We start from the raw sequence: 18,222 nt of genomic DNA on the forward strand, positions 1-18,222 counted from the left end.
ATATGTCCGGGTCAAAGTTATTAAGGCCGGGTCAACGTATTTGACGTCACAAAGACATGATACGGAATAATATTAAGAGCTGAACAGAGTGATATAGACAGTGGGACGACCGATAAATGTTTATTTCTTATGCAGCAAAAATACTACAATTTGATTGTTTAATTACCCCGGTGTAAATAACACCCCACCCTAGATACCCGGGATAAATAAAATTTTGCCAAAACTTTTAGAAAATAAAATTTTGACTTAAATAAATAAATATAAAAAAAGAAAGAAAATAATAAAATTTAAAAAAAAAAAAAATAGGACAAAAATTTCAAAAGAACACATAAAATTTTCTGATTTTTTCCAAAAATAATGAAAAAAGGTATTTAACAATGACGTTGAAATTTTTCATTACCATTTTTCAATGTTACATCTTGGTTTCAAAATGAGTAAAGAAATTCTTCATAAGAAATAAATTCGTTATCTTGGTGTAATCAGGGGTGTACAGAATTTTACACCGTTGTTGAAAATCCATTCAGCTGCACCTCCAGGTGTATGAATTTTCAACAACGGTGTAAAGTTCTGTACACCCCTAATTACAACAAGATCACACTAATATTATCAGGTCAAGATCTATCTGCCCTGAAATTTTTAGATGAATCGGACAATCTGTTGTTAGGTTGCTGCCCCTGAATTAGTATTTTTAAGGAAATTTTGCTGTATTTGGTTATGATCTTGAATATTATTATAGATAGAGATAAACTGTAATCATCATTAATGTTCAGCAAAGTAAGATCTAAAAGTAAGTCAACATGACCAAAATGGTCAGTTGACCCCTTAAGGAGTAATTGCCCTTTATAGTCAATTTTTAACAACTTTCAATTATTTGGTAAATTTTTGTAAATTTTTACAAAATATTTTCCTCTGTATCTAAAGGGCCAAGTTTATTATAGATAGAGAAAATTGAAAGTAGCAAGAATGTTCAGTAAAGTAAGATCTACAAACACATCACCATCACCAAAACACAAATTTTTGTCATGAATCCATCTGTGTCCTTTGTTTAATAGACCAAGGTGAGCGACACAGGCTCTTATGAGCCTCTAGTTTATTAATCATCTATTTCTAGTATCGTCTCAAGATGTTTAACTACTATTTTTATACACAATATATATTATCTGCTATGACAGTTGCTTAACTTTTTATAAGTTGAAATATTCAATAAGATTTCTAATAAAAAGTATTATTTTTTATCAAAGAAGATTCCCTACCTTTTCAACTAATGAGGGGGCAAAAGTATTTATAGCCATTTGATCAAATAATTATACATATCTCTCTTTTTCATAGCAAACTGGTCACAGTCATGGAGAAAGTGATAATGTCCAGCAAATGGGTACAACTCATGTAAGAGAAAGAGGGGAGACAGAACATCAAGTTCATACTGAATTGCAAAACCCAGCAGTTATTGATGATGATGTTGATAGAATAGTATCTGGGGTAAATATTATCCAGTTATTGATTTTGAATAGGATGATACAATGATTCATCTTCCCCAGAGATATGATAATCCCCAAGGCCAACAAATATTTCCTAGAAAAGGGGGGGGGGGACTCCCCTTGGATCCACCTATGAATTCTACATAATAATTGACTTTATACAGAAATTTCACACCTTTAAGATATTATTGTGTCACTTATAGTAGTATAATAATATTTAGTTATTGCCTTCAGTTTGGATTAATCCATACCTGCCAACTCCACTTATTGTGGGGGATTTACCTCTTTGAAGGTTCAAAATTTGAAGTTTTGAAACAGCAATTTTGTTCGAAATTGAAAATAAAATGGATTTAACATTGCTAAGGATTGTAAAAGTATGAAGATATATATGTGACTGATGAGAGTATTTTTATTTTTCAAAGGATCCTGAAAATGGAAACAATAATGCAAGTACACCCAGAGGTGTAAGAGGTGCTAGGGTCCACCCTGTAAGTATTCATTAACACAGAAAATTAAATCAAGTGGTGATGATCACAATACTGTACAGGTGGATATTCTATTTTATTTTGGTTAGTTATTATGATTTTCATATAACATATATATTGCTTTATAGAAGATGCAAAAGAGTTAATAAGTTCACTAACTCATAATTTTGTCCCTACAAGTCCTGAAAATAATGAAATTTGATAATATTGTGTTTTAAAAAAATATGATTAAAAGATATGTTACAATATCTAATTGTTTTAGAAAAAGATAATTCTCTTATGGTTGTGGCCTGTTATCTATATCCTTCATGAATAGATATTTCTGGTATCACACTGCACACTGACAGAGTGTGGTATGAGAAAAAATCTGTATTAATTTGAATGACATATAACAGCATTTCCATTGGCTATTCATTAGGTCAATTATTACTCTCTAAGGTTTGAAGACCATGTACATTTTGTCCTTGGCAATGGACACATGATCACATATGTGATTTCTTTAATGATATATTTATGCTCATACATTTCACCTGACAGTCTTCTTTTTGTCAAATTAATATTAAATTCTGTATCATGTCAAAAGTCTTAAAATTGTCTGATGTTAAAGTTTGACACTGGAAAAGGACATATGGTGTCATACTTGAATGTTCAAAAGACTATAACAACTATTCACAGAATTTTTGATTTAACATAATGAGAGTGTTGACCTTAAGGGGGCTCGCGGGTCTAAATGAAATTTTTTATTTAATATAGGATTTCTCTATATTTTTCTATAAATGAACTTTATCTTATACTTAATAGAAAAATGAAATAAAAAAATGGGGTCACCGTTCATTTACGCTCACAATCTGCCTTCGAAAGGAGCATACATTTTTGTTAATGTCCTTTTTTTCTGTTGAACTAATAGGAGAAATAGCGGCAATATCGAAATAAAAAAATAACTAAATTACAGAAATCGCTAAAATTTTACAATTATTTAGTCTATGTACAGCTTTTTCGAAAACAACAATAAAAAGTATAGGTCACCGATGAGTTAAAAAAGATATTTCAATTTTTATGCCAAAAAATGGCATTTTTGCACCAAAGGGAGATAATTTGAAGCTTTTTCAATGGCATCTACAGTTTAAAAGTCAGCTGGGGCCAACGCGAATTGATTTTTTGGAATGATTTTTGTACCATATGATAACGTAACAGCTACTTAAGGTAATCAATAAAATTTGTAATGAAAAATTAATGTTTAATTTTTTTCTGAAAATCTTATACCCGCGAGCCTCCTTAAGAGAAATAGGTTTAACAACTTGTGAAAATTGGATATTGTTTGATATTAACTCTCGCTATTTAATTTAAATAGTAATAATAAACTCGCCAAGACTTGTTTATTTTTGTACTGAAATTAGATAACTTTGAGTTGATATCCAGCAATATCCAATTGTTTTATCAATCTCAAATTGGGTCATTAGAGATGTAATTTTGAAGTGATTATAATGTTGACGAAATTTGTTAGAACCTTCTTTTTTGCATACTTTAGTAAAATCTTTGACTGCTTTTAGTTTTAGTTGTGTAATTGCACCACCTTAAGCCATTGCCTACATATTGTTCATATATCATATACTTTACTTTAACCAAAATTTCAATGGTTGAGGTGTGGCGTCACATATGAAACTATGGAAAAATGTAATAAAAATTAAAAGGGAGGAATTCTTAGAAAAATTGACTAAGATTAATTAATTTACTAGTTCAAGCTTAAATATTTAAAAAAAACAAAATAAAACATATACAATTTTCTTAAGATACTTTCAAAATTTTACATTTAGCAATACCTACACACTAGATCAACTAAAACAATTAAAGTTAGAATATCCACTTTTATTTGGCCATTGATTATACTCAAGGTGTTACTTGGGAGATAACTGTATTGTATTTTAAGGTCCGATGGCATCAATTGGGGATTTGATGGGCGCAAATTAAGTTTACTGGCGACGCATTAGCGGAGGCAGTAAACGGGTATTCGCGACCATCAAATCCCCAATTGATGCCATCGGAGCTTAAAATACAATATTGTTATCTCCATTCTAATGAAACTGACAGAAAACAACGTTAAAACATGTATTTAAAATATGTTATATGCCGTCTGAGCTTGCGCATACGTCCCATAGCATCAATTGTCAATTGATGCCATGTAAATAAGTGACATTATCCAATCAAAATGAATGTTACAAACGTTGTTGCATTAGAATGGCTTTTCTCCTTTTTTAGAGTTGAGTTTAAAATTCAAAATCTCAAAATTGACATGCTAGTGATACAGGAATACTTTTACCACTCAAATACCAAGGCCATTCTTGTCTACTTTTAAAATATTGAAATTTGAGTTTAATTATTTTGATGACTATATTTATTCAGTTTGTTTTTATTTTAGGCTCCTCTTGTTTTGAAATCAGGGCATTCATTGATTGGAGGGAATCTTCAGCGAATGATCCTACAATATAAATCATCTGTAACCCATGAGGTGCCTGTACTTTATCTGCATAGATTAAAAGAGAATTACCCTCTAACAAATTACTCACTTGGTGAATTAGCAACAGAATTTACGAAGCTAACAGAAAAAATCATGCAAGAAGTAATGATTTCAGCAGAGAAAGAATATAATCTTGAAAATGCCCAACAGTTATTGCACCAGACTATATTGTATGCAAATGAGAAAGGTGGCCAAACACAATCAGCTCTTTCTACTGTAACAACACCACATTGGGTATCCAGTTTAAACCCAGGTATAAGAGGTTTATATTTTATAATGGTCAGCTTGTGTAGGTTTTAACTGGGTTTTTACGACCAAAAAAATATCATTGTCGTCTGCGTTGGCCAAAAACAAGCATTTTTAAAGTTTCCAGACAATAAGTGTTATGGATTTCTCTGAAATTGTAGTACATGGTTCCATACTACAAAGGGGAGGCTGGGATTAAGTTTTGAGGTTATTGCTCCAAGGGGGGGTTCAAAAATTGGATGGGGGGAGGAGAATTTTTTTTCCAATTTTTTATACGCCCGTCAAAATTTTGACGGGACGTATTATGGTATACAAATGTCCGGTGTCTGTCCGTCTGTCTGTCTGGCGTAAACATGTCGCACCGTAACTTGAGAACGACTTATCTAAAGGAGTAGGTCCGGTAAGGCCCCTTTTTGGCCCAAAAATATAACAGTTTTACAAAATTGTTAAAATGTAAACTTTTAGTTATTTATTGGACAGTTGAATGCTTCTGCTACATAAATATGGGCTGTTTTTGACAACACAAGGCACATATATCGGGTTGTAGCACCATTAAGTCATGCTAAATTACTGAAATTTTCAAAATTCTATCATTTTAGTTAAATTTTAGACGGTTTCTGTGTAAAACGAAAGTGGCCGCATTCGTGTTCATCCTTAATATTGCAATGTAAGTTGTATTTTATGATAATACATAACATATATAAAGGTTGTGGATGAACATGGATGCGGCCACTTTCATTTTTGACAAAAACAATCTGAAAAGTGACGATTTTTGGCATATTTGAGAGATTTTTCATATTTGAGCTTCAATCGGATCGTTTTTAATGACTTAATCAGTTAAAATCTTTCACCTAAACTAAATGAATCAAGTGAAATAGACACTTAAGTGTTTAAAAAGTGGTCAAAATCTTTCTTCAGATGAAACTGAAATTTTGAGGCCAAAATGAGTCCTTACCGGACCTACTCCTTTCATGAAACTTAATATAGTTGTTTTTTATGATGGTCAAATGATCTTTATACTTTTTGGTGAAAATAAGATTTAAACTTTTTGAGTTACAGCACTTTGTAACTAAAACAGGGGTGTGTTTTTTTTTTTTCACATGTCACACCGTATTTAAAAAACGATTCTTGATTATTGCTTAAAACTTGACACACTTCTTATTTATATTAATCTAAATATCTGTATACTTTTTGGTGATGATTCAAAATTTCATTTTTAAGTTATTGAGTATTTTGTAAAAAAGGGGGAGGGTTTTTTTACATGTCGCGCTGTATCTCAAAAATGATTTATGATTATTGCTTAAAACTTTACACACTTCTTTGTTATATGTTATATTAATCTAAAGATCTGTATACTTTTTGGTGATGATTCAAAATATCATTTTTGAGTTATTGAGTATTTTGTAAAAAAGGGGGAGGGGGTTTTTACATGTCGTGCCGTATCTCAAAAACGATTTATGATTATTGCTTAAAACTTTACACACTTCTTTGTTATAATAATCTAAAGATCTGTATACTTTTTGGTGATGACTCAAAATTTTATTTTTGAGTTATTGAGTATTTTGTAAAAAAAAGGGGAGGGTTTCTTTTACATGTCACGCCGTATCGCAAAAACAATTTATGATTATTGCTTGAAACTGTACACACTTCTTTGTTATATTAATCTAAAGATCTGTATACTTTTTGGTTTGATTCAAAATTTAATTTTAGTGATATTTGTAAAAAAAAAAAACAGGGTGGAGGGGTTTCACATGTCCCGCCATGTCTCAAAAGCAATAAATGGTAATTGCTTAAAACTTTCTCAGAAACTATTTATGATTATTGCATAAAACTTCCACACAAGACGTCGGGCGTATCATGCGCTCATGGGGCAGCTGTTTATTTTAAGAGTATTTATTTTTTTTTTTCAAAATTTTTCAAATATCGTATTTTTGAGTAGTTTCAACAAGAATACTTAAATAGATTTGAAATATCTTTAACCACATTTATTTTGTGTCAGAAACCTATATTATGACAAAAATTTAGTCACAATCCAAATTAAAATAGTATCAAGCTTGAATATTGTGTCCAAAGGAGTAGGTTCGGTAAGATCCTAAAATGGCCCCCTTTTTAGCTCACCTGTCCCGAAGGGACAAGTGAGCTTATGCCATCACTTGGCGTCCGTCGTCGTCCGTCGTCTGTCGTCGTCTGTCGTCTGTCGTCGTAAACTATTTCAAGAATCTTCTCCTCTGAAACTACTGGGCCAAATACTTTCAAACTTTAACTGAATGTTCCTTAGGGTATCTAATTTATAAATTGTATCCGAAGTTTTGATCTATCAACAAACATGGTCGCCATTGCTAAAAATAGAACATAGGGGTCAAATGCAGTTTTTGGCTTATAACTCAAAAACCAAGGCATTTAGAGCAAATCTGACATGGGGTAATATTGTTTATCAGGTCAAGATCTATCTGCCCTGAAATTTTCAGATGAATCAGACAACCCGTTGTTGGGTTGCTGCCCCTGAATTGGTAATTTTAAGAAAATTTTGCTGTTTTTGGTTATTATCTTGAATATTATTATAGATAGAGATAAACTGTAAACAGCAATAATGTTCAGCAAAGTAAGATTTACAAATAAGTCAACATGACGGAAATGGTCAGTTGACCCCTTTAGGAGTTATTCCCCTTTATAGTCAATTTTTAACCATTTTTCGTAAATCTTTGTAATCTTTTACAAAAATCTTCTCCTCTGAAACTACTGGGCCAAATACTTCCAAACTTTAACTGAATGTTCCTTAGGGTATTTAGTTTGTAAATTGTATCCGAAGTTGTGATCTATCAACAAACATGGTCGCCATTGCTAAAAATAGAACATAGGGGTCAAATGCAGTTTTTGGCTTATAACTCAAAAACCAAAGCATTTAGAGCAAATCTGACATGGGATAATATTGTTTATCAGGTCAAGATCTATCTGCCCTGAAATTTTCAGATGGATCAAACAACCTGTTGTTGGGTTACTGCCCCTGAATTGGTAATTTTAAAGAAATTTTGCTGTTTTTGGTTATTATCTTGAATATTATTATAGATAGAGATAAACTGTAAACAGCAATAATGTTCAGCAAAGTAAGATTTACAAATAAGTCAACATGACGGAAATGGTCAGTTGACCCCTTTAGGAGTTATTGCCCTTTATAGTCAATTTTTAACCATTTTTCGTAAATCTTAGTAATCTTTTACAAAAATCTTCTCCTCTGAAACTACTGGGCCAAATACTTCCAAACTTTAACTGAATGTTCCTTAGGGTATCTAGTTTGTAAATTGTATCCGAAGTTATGATCTATCAACAAACATGGTCGCCATTGCTAAAAATAGAACATAGGGGTCAAATGCAGTTTTTGGCTTATAACTCAAAAACCAAAGCATTTAGAGCAAATCTGACGTTGGGTAATATTGTTTATCAGGTCAAGATTTATCTGCCCTGAAATTTTCAGATGAATCAGACAACCCGTTGTTGGGTTGATGCCCCTAAATTGATAATTTTAAGAAAATTTTGCTGTTTTTGTTTATTATCTTGAATATAATTATAGATAGAAATAAACTGGAAACAGCAATAATGTTCAGCAAAGTAAGATCTTCAATTAAGTCAAATTGACCAAAATTGTCAATTGACCACTTAAGGAGTTATTGCCCTTTAAAGACTTTTTTTCACAATTTGTTCATCATGTTGACTTACTTTAAAACATCTTCTCCTTTGAAACTGCTGTATCAATTTCAGCCAAACTTAGGCTAAATGAGTTTCAGAGTATCTAGTATAAATTTTATATTTTATTTCCTTGTATGTCAAGAAACATAGCTCCTATGGCTAAAATAGAACATAGGAGAAAATGATTATTTTTTTTGGCTTTTGAAGAAAATAGGACGATCCAAAAAACATTTAAATAAATTGAAAAGCCAAAATAATCATTGATGAGAGATTTAACCAAAAGAATTAAGGTGAGCGATTCAGGCTCTTGAGAGCCTCTTGTTTAGTATATAAAATTTCAAATATCACAATATGTTATAGCTAACACAGTGCCTAGATAGGAAATAATACATTTTGTTGAAAATTTACAATAATTCCTGCCTTCAATTATGACATCACAAGTTGTCCACTAAAAAATCTATGAAAATGGGTAAATTTCCATAGATTATTGGACAGGAAACATAGAGTGCATACATCGACAACAAAGATCTTTTAATATAAATGTTTGTGAAGACATTTCACATGTCTAATTTGAATATTTAGTTTGTCGACGTTTGCGCTCTATGTTTCCTGGTCCTAAATTTAGCTGAAATCCAGCTGATTTGGTTAAATTTCATCAAAATCTTATATCTTTACCAATTTGGGATGTAAAGGAGTAGGTTCAGTAAGACCCCTTTTTGGCCTCAAAATATAGCAGTTTTAGAAAACTGAAAATGTAATCGTTTAGATATTTATTGCAAAGTAGAATGCTTCTGCTACATAAATATGGGCTGTTTTTGACAACACAAGGCACATATATCCGGTACTAGCATCATTAAGTCATGCTAAATTACTGACATCTTCACAATTGCAGCATTTAGTTAAATTTTAGACGGTTTCCGTTTGAAATGAAAGTGGCCGCATTCGTGTTCATTCATAATTTTGAAATGTAAGTTGTATTTGATGATAATACATAATATATATAAAGGTTGAGGATGAACACGGATGCGGCCACTTTCATTTTTGACAAAAACTATCTGAAAAGTGACGATTTTTGGCATATTTGATAGATTTTTATGCCCCACCTACGATAGTAGAGGGGCATTATGTTTTCTGGTCTGTGCGTCCGTCCGTCCGTTCGTCCGTCCGTCTGTCCGTTCGTTCGTCCATCTGTCCCGCTCCAGGTTAAAGTTTTTGGTCAAGGTAGTTTTTGATGAAGTTGAAGTCCAATGGACTTCAAACTTAGTACACATGTTCCCTATGATATGATCTTTCTAATTTTAATGCCAAATTAGAGTTTTTACCCCAATTTCACTGTCCACTGAACATGGAAAATGATAGTGCGAGTGGGGCATTCGTGTACTGAGGACACATTCTTGTTCATATTTAAGCTTGAATCGGGGCGTTTTAAATGACTTATTAAGTTAAAATCTTCAACATTAACTAATTGAATCAATTGAAATAGACACTTAAGTGTTTAGAAAGTGTCTAAAATCTTTCGTTAGATGAACTTGAAAATTGAGGCCGAAATCGGCCCTTACCGGACCTACTCCTTTAAATTAACGTGTCAGAATTAAAATAGTACTTTTTAACTTTCTCACATGTCTTTAAGTCAACTTAAAACTTTTGTCTTGTAACATTGAACTTTATAATCAGGGTCAAAAATGGCCCTTACCGAACTTACTCCTTTGCCCCAACTGTTTAGGGTACGACCATTGCGTTCGTATCAGGCTGTGCTCAGTGAAGCATTTTATTGGTTATTATCTTGAATATTATTATGTATAGAGATAAACTGTAAACAGCAATGTTAGATCTACAAATAAAACAACATACATGTGAATCTCCCGACGGGAGTACAAAAATCCCGTTTTCAGGGGTCTCCTCCCGTCCTCCCGTTCAGCAGAAAAAAATCCTGTGTATGGAATATTTCATGAATGAAAATTTTCAGCTGCCATTTTTTTATAATTTCTAACTACCGTTTGGGTGTAAGTGACACCTGTGTTCAATTTTACCTGTTAATCAGAGAAGATGTATAATTATATGGCTTGGGTGTCAAACATACTGGTAATCAACGATGTTTACCTCTGGCTAACTGCCGTTGTGTAATAAAAACGTTTGTATATTGAAAATAATAGTTACTTCCCTTTGATTTATCCTGTTTTAAGTTATTTTTCTTATAAAAATGTAAATTGTAAAATGAACATAAATTAATAAAATTTTAATCAAATAATCATAAAAGGAGGATAATTAAATGAATTTAAATGTTTTTGGACAATAAAAAAATATATAAATTTATAAATTATTTTAGGAATCTAGAGCTTTTTTCAAGGAATAAATTGAAATTTATATAGAAAGTCTTACCAAACAATGTATATGTATAGCCAGTCAAGGTCGTTAAAAAAACTTCCAATTGTTGATGTAAATGGTCACACTCTTGCCTGATCAAAATTCCTTTACATCTTACAAAGCCCTATCATTCAGTTTCATCTAAACAATTCCTTACACAATAAAAGTTAAACCAAATAATTTACTGTTTGAGTTTTGTAGAAATGTGACTTCAATAATGCTTTAAAAAACCATGCAATACTATTGCTATTGTTTGTTAATTTTGATTAATTTATCATGTTATAAATATACTTGTATAGCATATTTCTTTCTTATTTGACTATACAGTTACCAAAGATAAGGAGATGGAGACAAGAATACAAATCTATACTGAAAGAAAAGTTCAAAATGATTTATTTGCAAGCAGTGAACTATCAATCATCAAAAACAAAACTAGGAACAGATTCTTCTCAATATTTTTTTTTTTAATATTGTGATATTATTCAAATAGAAAGGCAACAAGGTTACTATAAACATATTACATTCTGATGGAAATTTGAAAAGTAATCACTTTAAAAGAGAATTTCTACATTATACGGTTATGTTTACGACAAAATTTATGTCGATAAAAAACCTCTTGATCTGAGTCCTAATCTCCTGACTAAAAAGTTTTGCAGTTTTTGGTTATTATCTTCAATATTATTATAGATAGAGATAACAGCAACAATTATGTACAGGAAAGCAAGATCTACAAATAAGTCAACATAACCAAAATGGTCAATTCTCCATTGTCCTTTATTGTCAATTTTTGACAATTTTGTAAAGTTTTGTAAATTTTTACAAAATATTTTCCTTTGAAACTACTGGGCCAAGTTCATTATAGATAGAGATAATTGTAAACAACAAGAATGTTCTGTAAAGTAAGATCTATGTTCCAGACCATTTGGGTATTTGGTCAAGCTTGCTTGGGTCACAAACATAGCAGCAATAAAGTCAAATAATAGTTTCCAAATGAGCCTTATTGGAAATGTCCGAAACTTAATCTTAATCTTTAAGCTGCTGGACATGATCGACATAAAAAGAATGGAGAGTCTTTTGAATTGAAAAAAAAATGCATTCATTTTAAGCAACTTGAGAACAGCGCCTGCTTACTAACTAATTCTTTCTGATCAATTAGTAAAGCACAAGGAAAAATTCTGAAAAATTAATAAAGAGCTTAAAGGGGCACTAGCTGTCAAATTCGTGGTCACCGATTTGATTTATAACAATGTAAAACATTTATCCAAACTATCAAAAGCCTAAAATAAACAGTTTACAGAGCATGGGGTAGATGATAAATAGGTTCATTTCGTGTGTATTTTAGTCCAGACGCCATCTAATTAACTATCAATTTGACCTCAGATGACCATATAAGCGATGTTAACATAAATAAAGATATGAATAGATTAAACCAACACGTGCAATTGGATTTTTATAGGTCGGTTTGATTTTATTTCATAGATTAAAAATAGATGTTTTTCATTGTTTTTAATCGTATAAGAATGATTTTATGTGCATGTATTTACCGTAGTTTAACTTTCATTGTTGACATTCTTTTTCTTTAAATAACCAGTACACATACAATGCATGCGTTGTCAATCTCTAGCTAGGGGTTAAATTGAAGTTCACATGAATACAGATTTAAAGAGGTCGACCCATTCACTTGCAAGTGAATTTACAAATTATCAATGTTTCTTAGCGTAATTTGACAAAATTGAACCTTTTTGGCTGCAAAAAGCGAATTGTAATTTCACTATTTCACTTTCATTATTGATTGAACAGAAAAAAATCAAAATTTAGATTTTTTATTTATCTCGTAGCTAGTGCCCCTTTAAGGCTTATTTATTCCAAACTTTAAAAAAATGAATAAGTTTGATTAAAAGTTCTGAGGTCATAGTGGACCTTTTGGTACAAATCCAGATGAGTAATTCAGGCTGTTTGGTGCCACAAGTTGTCATAACATAACATTTTCTATTCAAGATGGGTTTAAATTTGTACATGTAATACTCTTCTTGGTGGTACGTGTATATAGATGATTCAGGCAGATATTACAAAACAATAATGGAGAGATTTATCTCAACTGTTTGGATTTGAATTTGTAATTATTTGTATGAATAGTAATACATGTAGTTGACTTAAAAAAATCTCCTTTTCATATGAAATGCTAAATATACATTTGTTAATTGTATATAATAGTAGCAATGAAATTAAAAAGCTACAAGATCATCATTCTAAAATTATTTACTTTTAATCTTAATATTTTTTTTTTTTTTTTTCTTCAGATATTCCAAATGTTGAAATTCCACTTAATCGGTACTTCGTAAACTATGGTAGTTCAGCCACTATACCATGTACTGTCACAGCCAATCCATCTCATACCAGTGTGCAATGGAAAATAATCGTAAATGAACAGGAACAAAATGTTGATATGCAAAATAATAAATATTCTGGTGGAACTGTGAATTCACCATCTCTGGTTATTGCAAATGCTCAACAGGGAGATGAAACATATTACATTTGTACTGCATCCAACAGTGTTGGAGCAGGGCGGAGTATACAGACCTTTTTGAATGTTGTTGAAGGTAAGTTTATCTATTTTTACTCATGAAGGGGTGATTTTTTTGGGGGTGGGGGTTTGCAGACAAGCTATGGGAAAAGTTGACAGACCTTTTTAAATAGTTGGTTTTAGGTTAGTGGAGAAATGAAACAAAGAGAGTTTTAAGACTTTCAAATGTTTTTGAAATAATTTGACATTTAAAGAGAGAGAATGATAGTATAGGAGAAATTAAGTGTAAGGAATTAAGTAAGAGATACATGTAGTAGAAAGGGGAAGGAGAAAAAGTCCTCATCTTCAATATAGCTTTTACGTGTATGGTTTAATGTGCTTCAAGGATTACTGGAAAAATGGAAAATCTTTTAATTTCTATGTTCAAGATTCACTGACATAACATCAGACTACAAGTCCACAGCAACCATCACTTAATACTTTGATAAAACCTTATGCTACATATTTTTCTTAATAAAATGCTTTTCAACATTTGGTCTCTGATGGAGAATTGTGTAAATGCCAATCATACTGCATCTTCTTATCTTTATATTTGACTTTTTTCCCTTTTAAGCTCACCTGACCTGAAAGCTTTTCTCATCACTTGGCTTTCTTTGCCCGTGATCTTTGTCTGGTAACTTTTACAAAAATCTTCTCCTCTTTCTCCTACTGGACCAAATTTGTCTAACAACCCCACCTGGCATCCAACATGGCTGCCATGGCTAAAATAGATCATAGGGTGTAAATGCAGTTCTTTGCTTGTAATTTTAAAACTAAAGCATTTAGAGTAAATTTAACATGGGGTATAATGTTCATCACGTTAAGATCTATCTGCTCTGATATTGCAGACGAATCACACAAGCCATTGTTGGGTTGCTGCCCCTTAATTAGTTATTTTAAGGCAAATTTTGCAGTTTTTGGTTACTAGCTTGAATATCTTTATAGATAGAGATAAACTGTATCCAGTAAGCAAAGTCAGATCTACAAATAAGTCAAACATGACCAAAATTGTTAATTAGACCCATAAGGAGTTATTACCCTTTATAGTCATTTTTTTGTAAATAAAATGTATCTAATGACGCTGCCATCCATCCAACATGGCCACCATGGCTAAAAATAGAACAATGGGGTTTACTATATAGAAGTCTATGGGAAAATTGTTAAAAAAACCAATTTCAAATGGTCACTTTTTAATAAATCTTTATTTAATTTACCAAATTCATAATAACTATAGACTTAAACACTAATTTAAATAATGATAAGGGGTCTTCAGTAACTATTGTAAGACTACACTGGGATGATTTAATTGCTTTTAATATAAATACTGGGCAAGTTAACCAAACTTGGTTATAATCATTATTGGGAATCTATATCAGTTTATACAGGTGAACGACACAGTCTCTTTAGAGCCTCTAGTTTATAAGTCATAACAATACAACTGTTTGATTATTTTATGTCATGTGGACTAATTTGTTTGATTGCTTCAGGTCCATCAACTTCAGCATCTCGTCGTTCAAGGTCAGCTGATAAAAGTAAAGGCAAAGTGGTTAGTACTTCTATTAAAATAGGTTTGATCATGAAGGCCAAAAATTGGACTCCAAATATTATGTGTAAAATGCAATATTTATGTCCAAAAAAGGCAAATTGCATATATTAAATCTATGGTTAAGCGGCCATTGATCAGTAATTGATATGTAACTTTGTCCATATTTTAACTGTACACATTTATTGCAATCAAAGAAGAAATAAAATGTATGCTGTATTCTGATGAGGAGCATCACTTAATATATACAGTACACGAATTTGACTCTTTTATATTTGATTTGATATTGAGGAATGATTATATGAGATCAGATTTTTAAATACAATGATATTAGCACAACAAATATTTCAATAATAAAGGCATCATGGTAGTCCTTTTTGACACAGTCAAAAAGCGAGACATAGGTAAGCTGTTTCCGGAGGTGGCACATTTGTCAACAATGTATTAGTTTGTGATTTAAGGTCTAGTTTATGGTGAACCAGTAGTGGTAGGTCAATGATATATAATTGGTATGCAGTTGTATGAGCATTGGCTCATATCATTCTTATGGATATTATTTGGCCCTGCCCCCTCAGTCATCTGTATTGACTTTGAAACTTTTGTTTAGTTTTCATGGATTAGTTTGTGATAAGTGACCGTTTCAAGGGGAACAATTAGTGGTAGGCTAATGTTAATTGGTATTCACTTATATAAGCAATAGCACATCTCATTTCTATTGAGAATATGTTGCCCCGCTCCTTCAGTCATGGTCTATTGACTTTGAAACTTTTGCTTAGTTTACATGTATTAGTTTGTGTGATTAGATCAGTTTTAGATGAACTGTTAATGTTCAGTCAATGATAATTGGTATGCAAATTTATTTGTATTTGCAAGTATTGTTTCCATGGAGATTATTGTATATAGCCCCACCCCCTCATCATGGTTCATTGACATTGAAACTTTAAAATAGTTTACAAGTTAATGATTGTGTAAAGGGAACAACTTATGATAAGTCATTATGGTATTTGGTATGCAGTTGTATTAGCATTGGCACATCTCATTTCCATGGAGATTGGTTTGCCATGTACCTTCAGTCATGGTTCATGGACTTTAAATTTTGCATAACTTACAAGTTGAAGTATTGCTATTTCAATTTTTAACATTTGCATTATCAAAATTCCAAAAAGTTGAGGCATATCTCTGTGATAACAGTTTATTATAGATAAAACAGTTTTTAACATGTTTATTTCTTTCAAACCATATTGTATGCAACAACAAAAATAAAATAAATATAATGAAATGAGCTGAAAGCATGTCATAACATAAATTGTATTGTAATGCCAATTATAATTACAGACTTTTTTTCTTTTAAAACAGAGGAGGTCGTATAGCTTTCATTTCATGAAAGCTATACGTGCAAGATTGAGGAAAACTTAAACTTCACATCTGCCCCAGACAACCAAGAATCATGAATTAAATCAGTAAGAGGGAACAACTACTGTTATAGAAGGTGTGAGAGAAATAGTTATCTGATTTAAAGCTTATTTATTGCTGAAAACACAAAGAAAATGCAAAGGATTATGTCATTAGTTAAAATTAACACAGAAATATGAGTGAAAAGTGTTTTGTATTTATCTAATATACTCTGTACTTTGTTGTTATTAACTTTTATAGATGTTGATTGTTATGAAGATTTTTGTATTTTAGTACACAATTTTTTTAATAAATGACTGGAAAGATTCTAAATGTTTTTGTATGGCTTAAAGTGAAAATCTGTCTTACTGTAAGTCAGCTCTAGAAAAGAGAGTATATGTTGTGTCTAAATATACAGTTTTTATGGCCCTGCAACCAAGCTGTTGGTGCCATATAGTTTTACCCTTGTCCCTCATTCTGGAATTCCATCATTCCAAAATTCTGTCATTCCGTCATTCCACAACAAACCATTATACTAAATGCCTTCAGATATTGGGCTGATTTTTGGTATGTGAGTTAACTATGATGAGTTACAGATCAAGTTAAAGTATCGTTCCACTCCACTAATTTTTGACGAAACTTAGATAAGTACACTTTACACTTTCGTTCCTCTTTTACAATGATTTTATTAATCCAATGTAGTTGACCTGTTATTTGGATAATAATCAATGAGTCCTTTTTTTAAGAACAAACTTACGGACAGATTATCCTTCTGTGGTAAACATTGGTTTTACAAACCTATAAAGTATAAATAGCTATGTAACTGAAAGAGCGTACTAAGTAATCTCCAACCAATGCTCATGAGCTATGAAATCAAATCAGTCACAAAACTGATGAAACTGAAAGATGAGGAATTATCAGCACTGATCAAAAAAAGGGCACAGTCTGAATATGGAATCAACCTATACACCACATTTATACAATGCCTCTAGTAATTTACCTCTAGGAAAATAGAAGAAACGATAAAACAAATAATTGTCACTCAGAGTACCTAGTCACACAATTCTATGTTGATAGATGAACACCATCAAACTATATTTTAGACAATCCACCAAGGAAATGTGATCATGGTTAGAAAAAGAAAATTGTCTGCATATGTATCTTAAATCTGAAAAAGTACCTTTTGGCTAATAACAAAAAAAAATTAAGATTGTCCAATGAAGCATGAAAATAGAGACTCTTAAAAGAGAATTCATATCCAGGGACTTTCAATAAATAGTTTCTTCATACTCATGTCGAGAATAAACAGACAACGCCATGGCTAAAAAAATAAAAAACCAATAAACAAACAATTGTACACAAACACAACAGAAAAACTAAAGACTGAGCAACACAAAACATCCAAAACCTAGGTCATTACAGATCTCCGGAAGGTTAAGCAGATCCTGCTCCACCTGTGGCACCCATTGTGTTACTCATGTTATCACAAACCCAGTAATAAAACACATTCAGGAAAAGGATACAGAATTGTAGTTACCACATTAGGAATATTTTCGTTCTTATCTGTGCAACAGATATTCCTCTTCAGTTAACCAACCAACTGTTGATGGCATCCTTAAAAACTACAATGGGGTGACTTCAACTTGGTTTGATAGCTTCCTTGTGAGCAGCAACACTCTATCAAGGAACTAATGATAGGAAAAACAAGTCCTGAAAAATCATATCAACTGGGAGAAATATACTCTGAATGCAGACACTGTTGGAATTATGAAGTTACTTACACAATGTAATTATGTTGGTATCTCAGTATGTTCATCTGCCAAGGTTCATATACCCTAAACAATATACCGGTAATCAGAAAGGAATTGAATGAATGGCCAACAATTTAATGTCTCCCAAAAATATACAACCTGACTTTAAGAAGCTAGAAGATAACTTTCAAGCAGATTGGA

The 18,222-nt window shown here is 31.7% G+C and overlaps 1 protein-coding gene across 1 annotated transcript in view; it reads left to right on the forward strand.

Moving 5' to 3' along the window:
• Positions 1–16,597, forward strand: part of LOC143057334 (uncharacterized) — a 52,419-nt gene extending 35,822 nt beyond the window's left edge. The window contains exons 28-33 of the mRNA XM_076230635.1: positions 1,330–1,479; positions 1,901–1,966; positions 4,380–4,731; positions 13,073–13,372; positions 14,823–14,881; positions 16,235–16,597. Coding sequence (XP_076086750.1) covers positions 1,330–1,479; positions 1,901–1,966; positions 4,380–4,731; positions 13,073–13,372; positions 14,823–14,881; positions 16,235–16,294 — 987 coding nt within the window. The 3' untranslated portion in view covers positions 16,295–16,597. The remainder of the gene's footprint in view (positions 1–1,329; positions 1,480–1,900; positions 1,967–4,379; positions 4,732–13,072; positions 13,373–14,822; positions 14,882–16,234) is intronic.
• Positions 16,598–18,222: the final 1,625 nt, after the last annotated feature.

Source organism: Mytilus galloprovincialis, chromosome 13 (genome assembly GCF_965363235.1).
Source record: "Mytilus galloprovincialis chromosome 13, xbMytGall1.hap1.1, whole genome shotgun sequence".
Taxonomy (NCBI): Eukaryota; Metazoa; Mollusca; class Bivalvia; order Mytilida; family Mytilidae; genus Mytilus; species Mytilus galloprovincialis.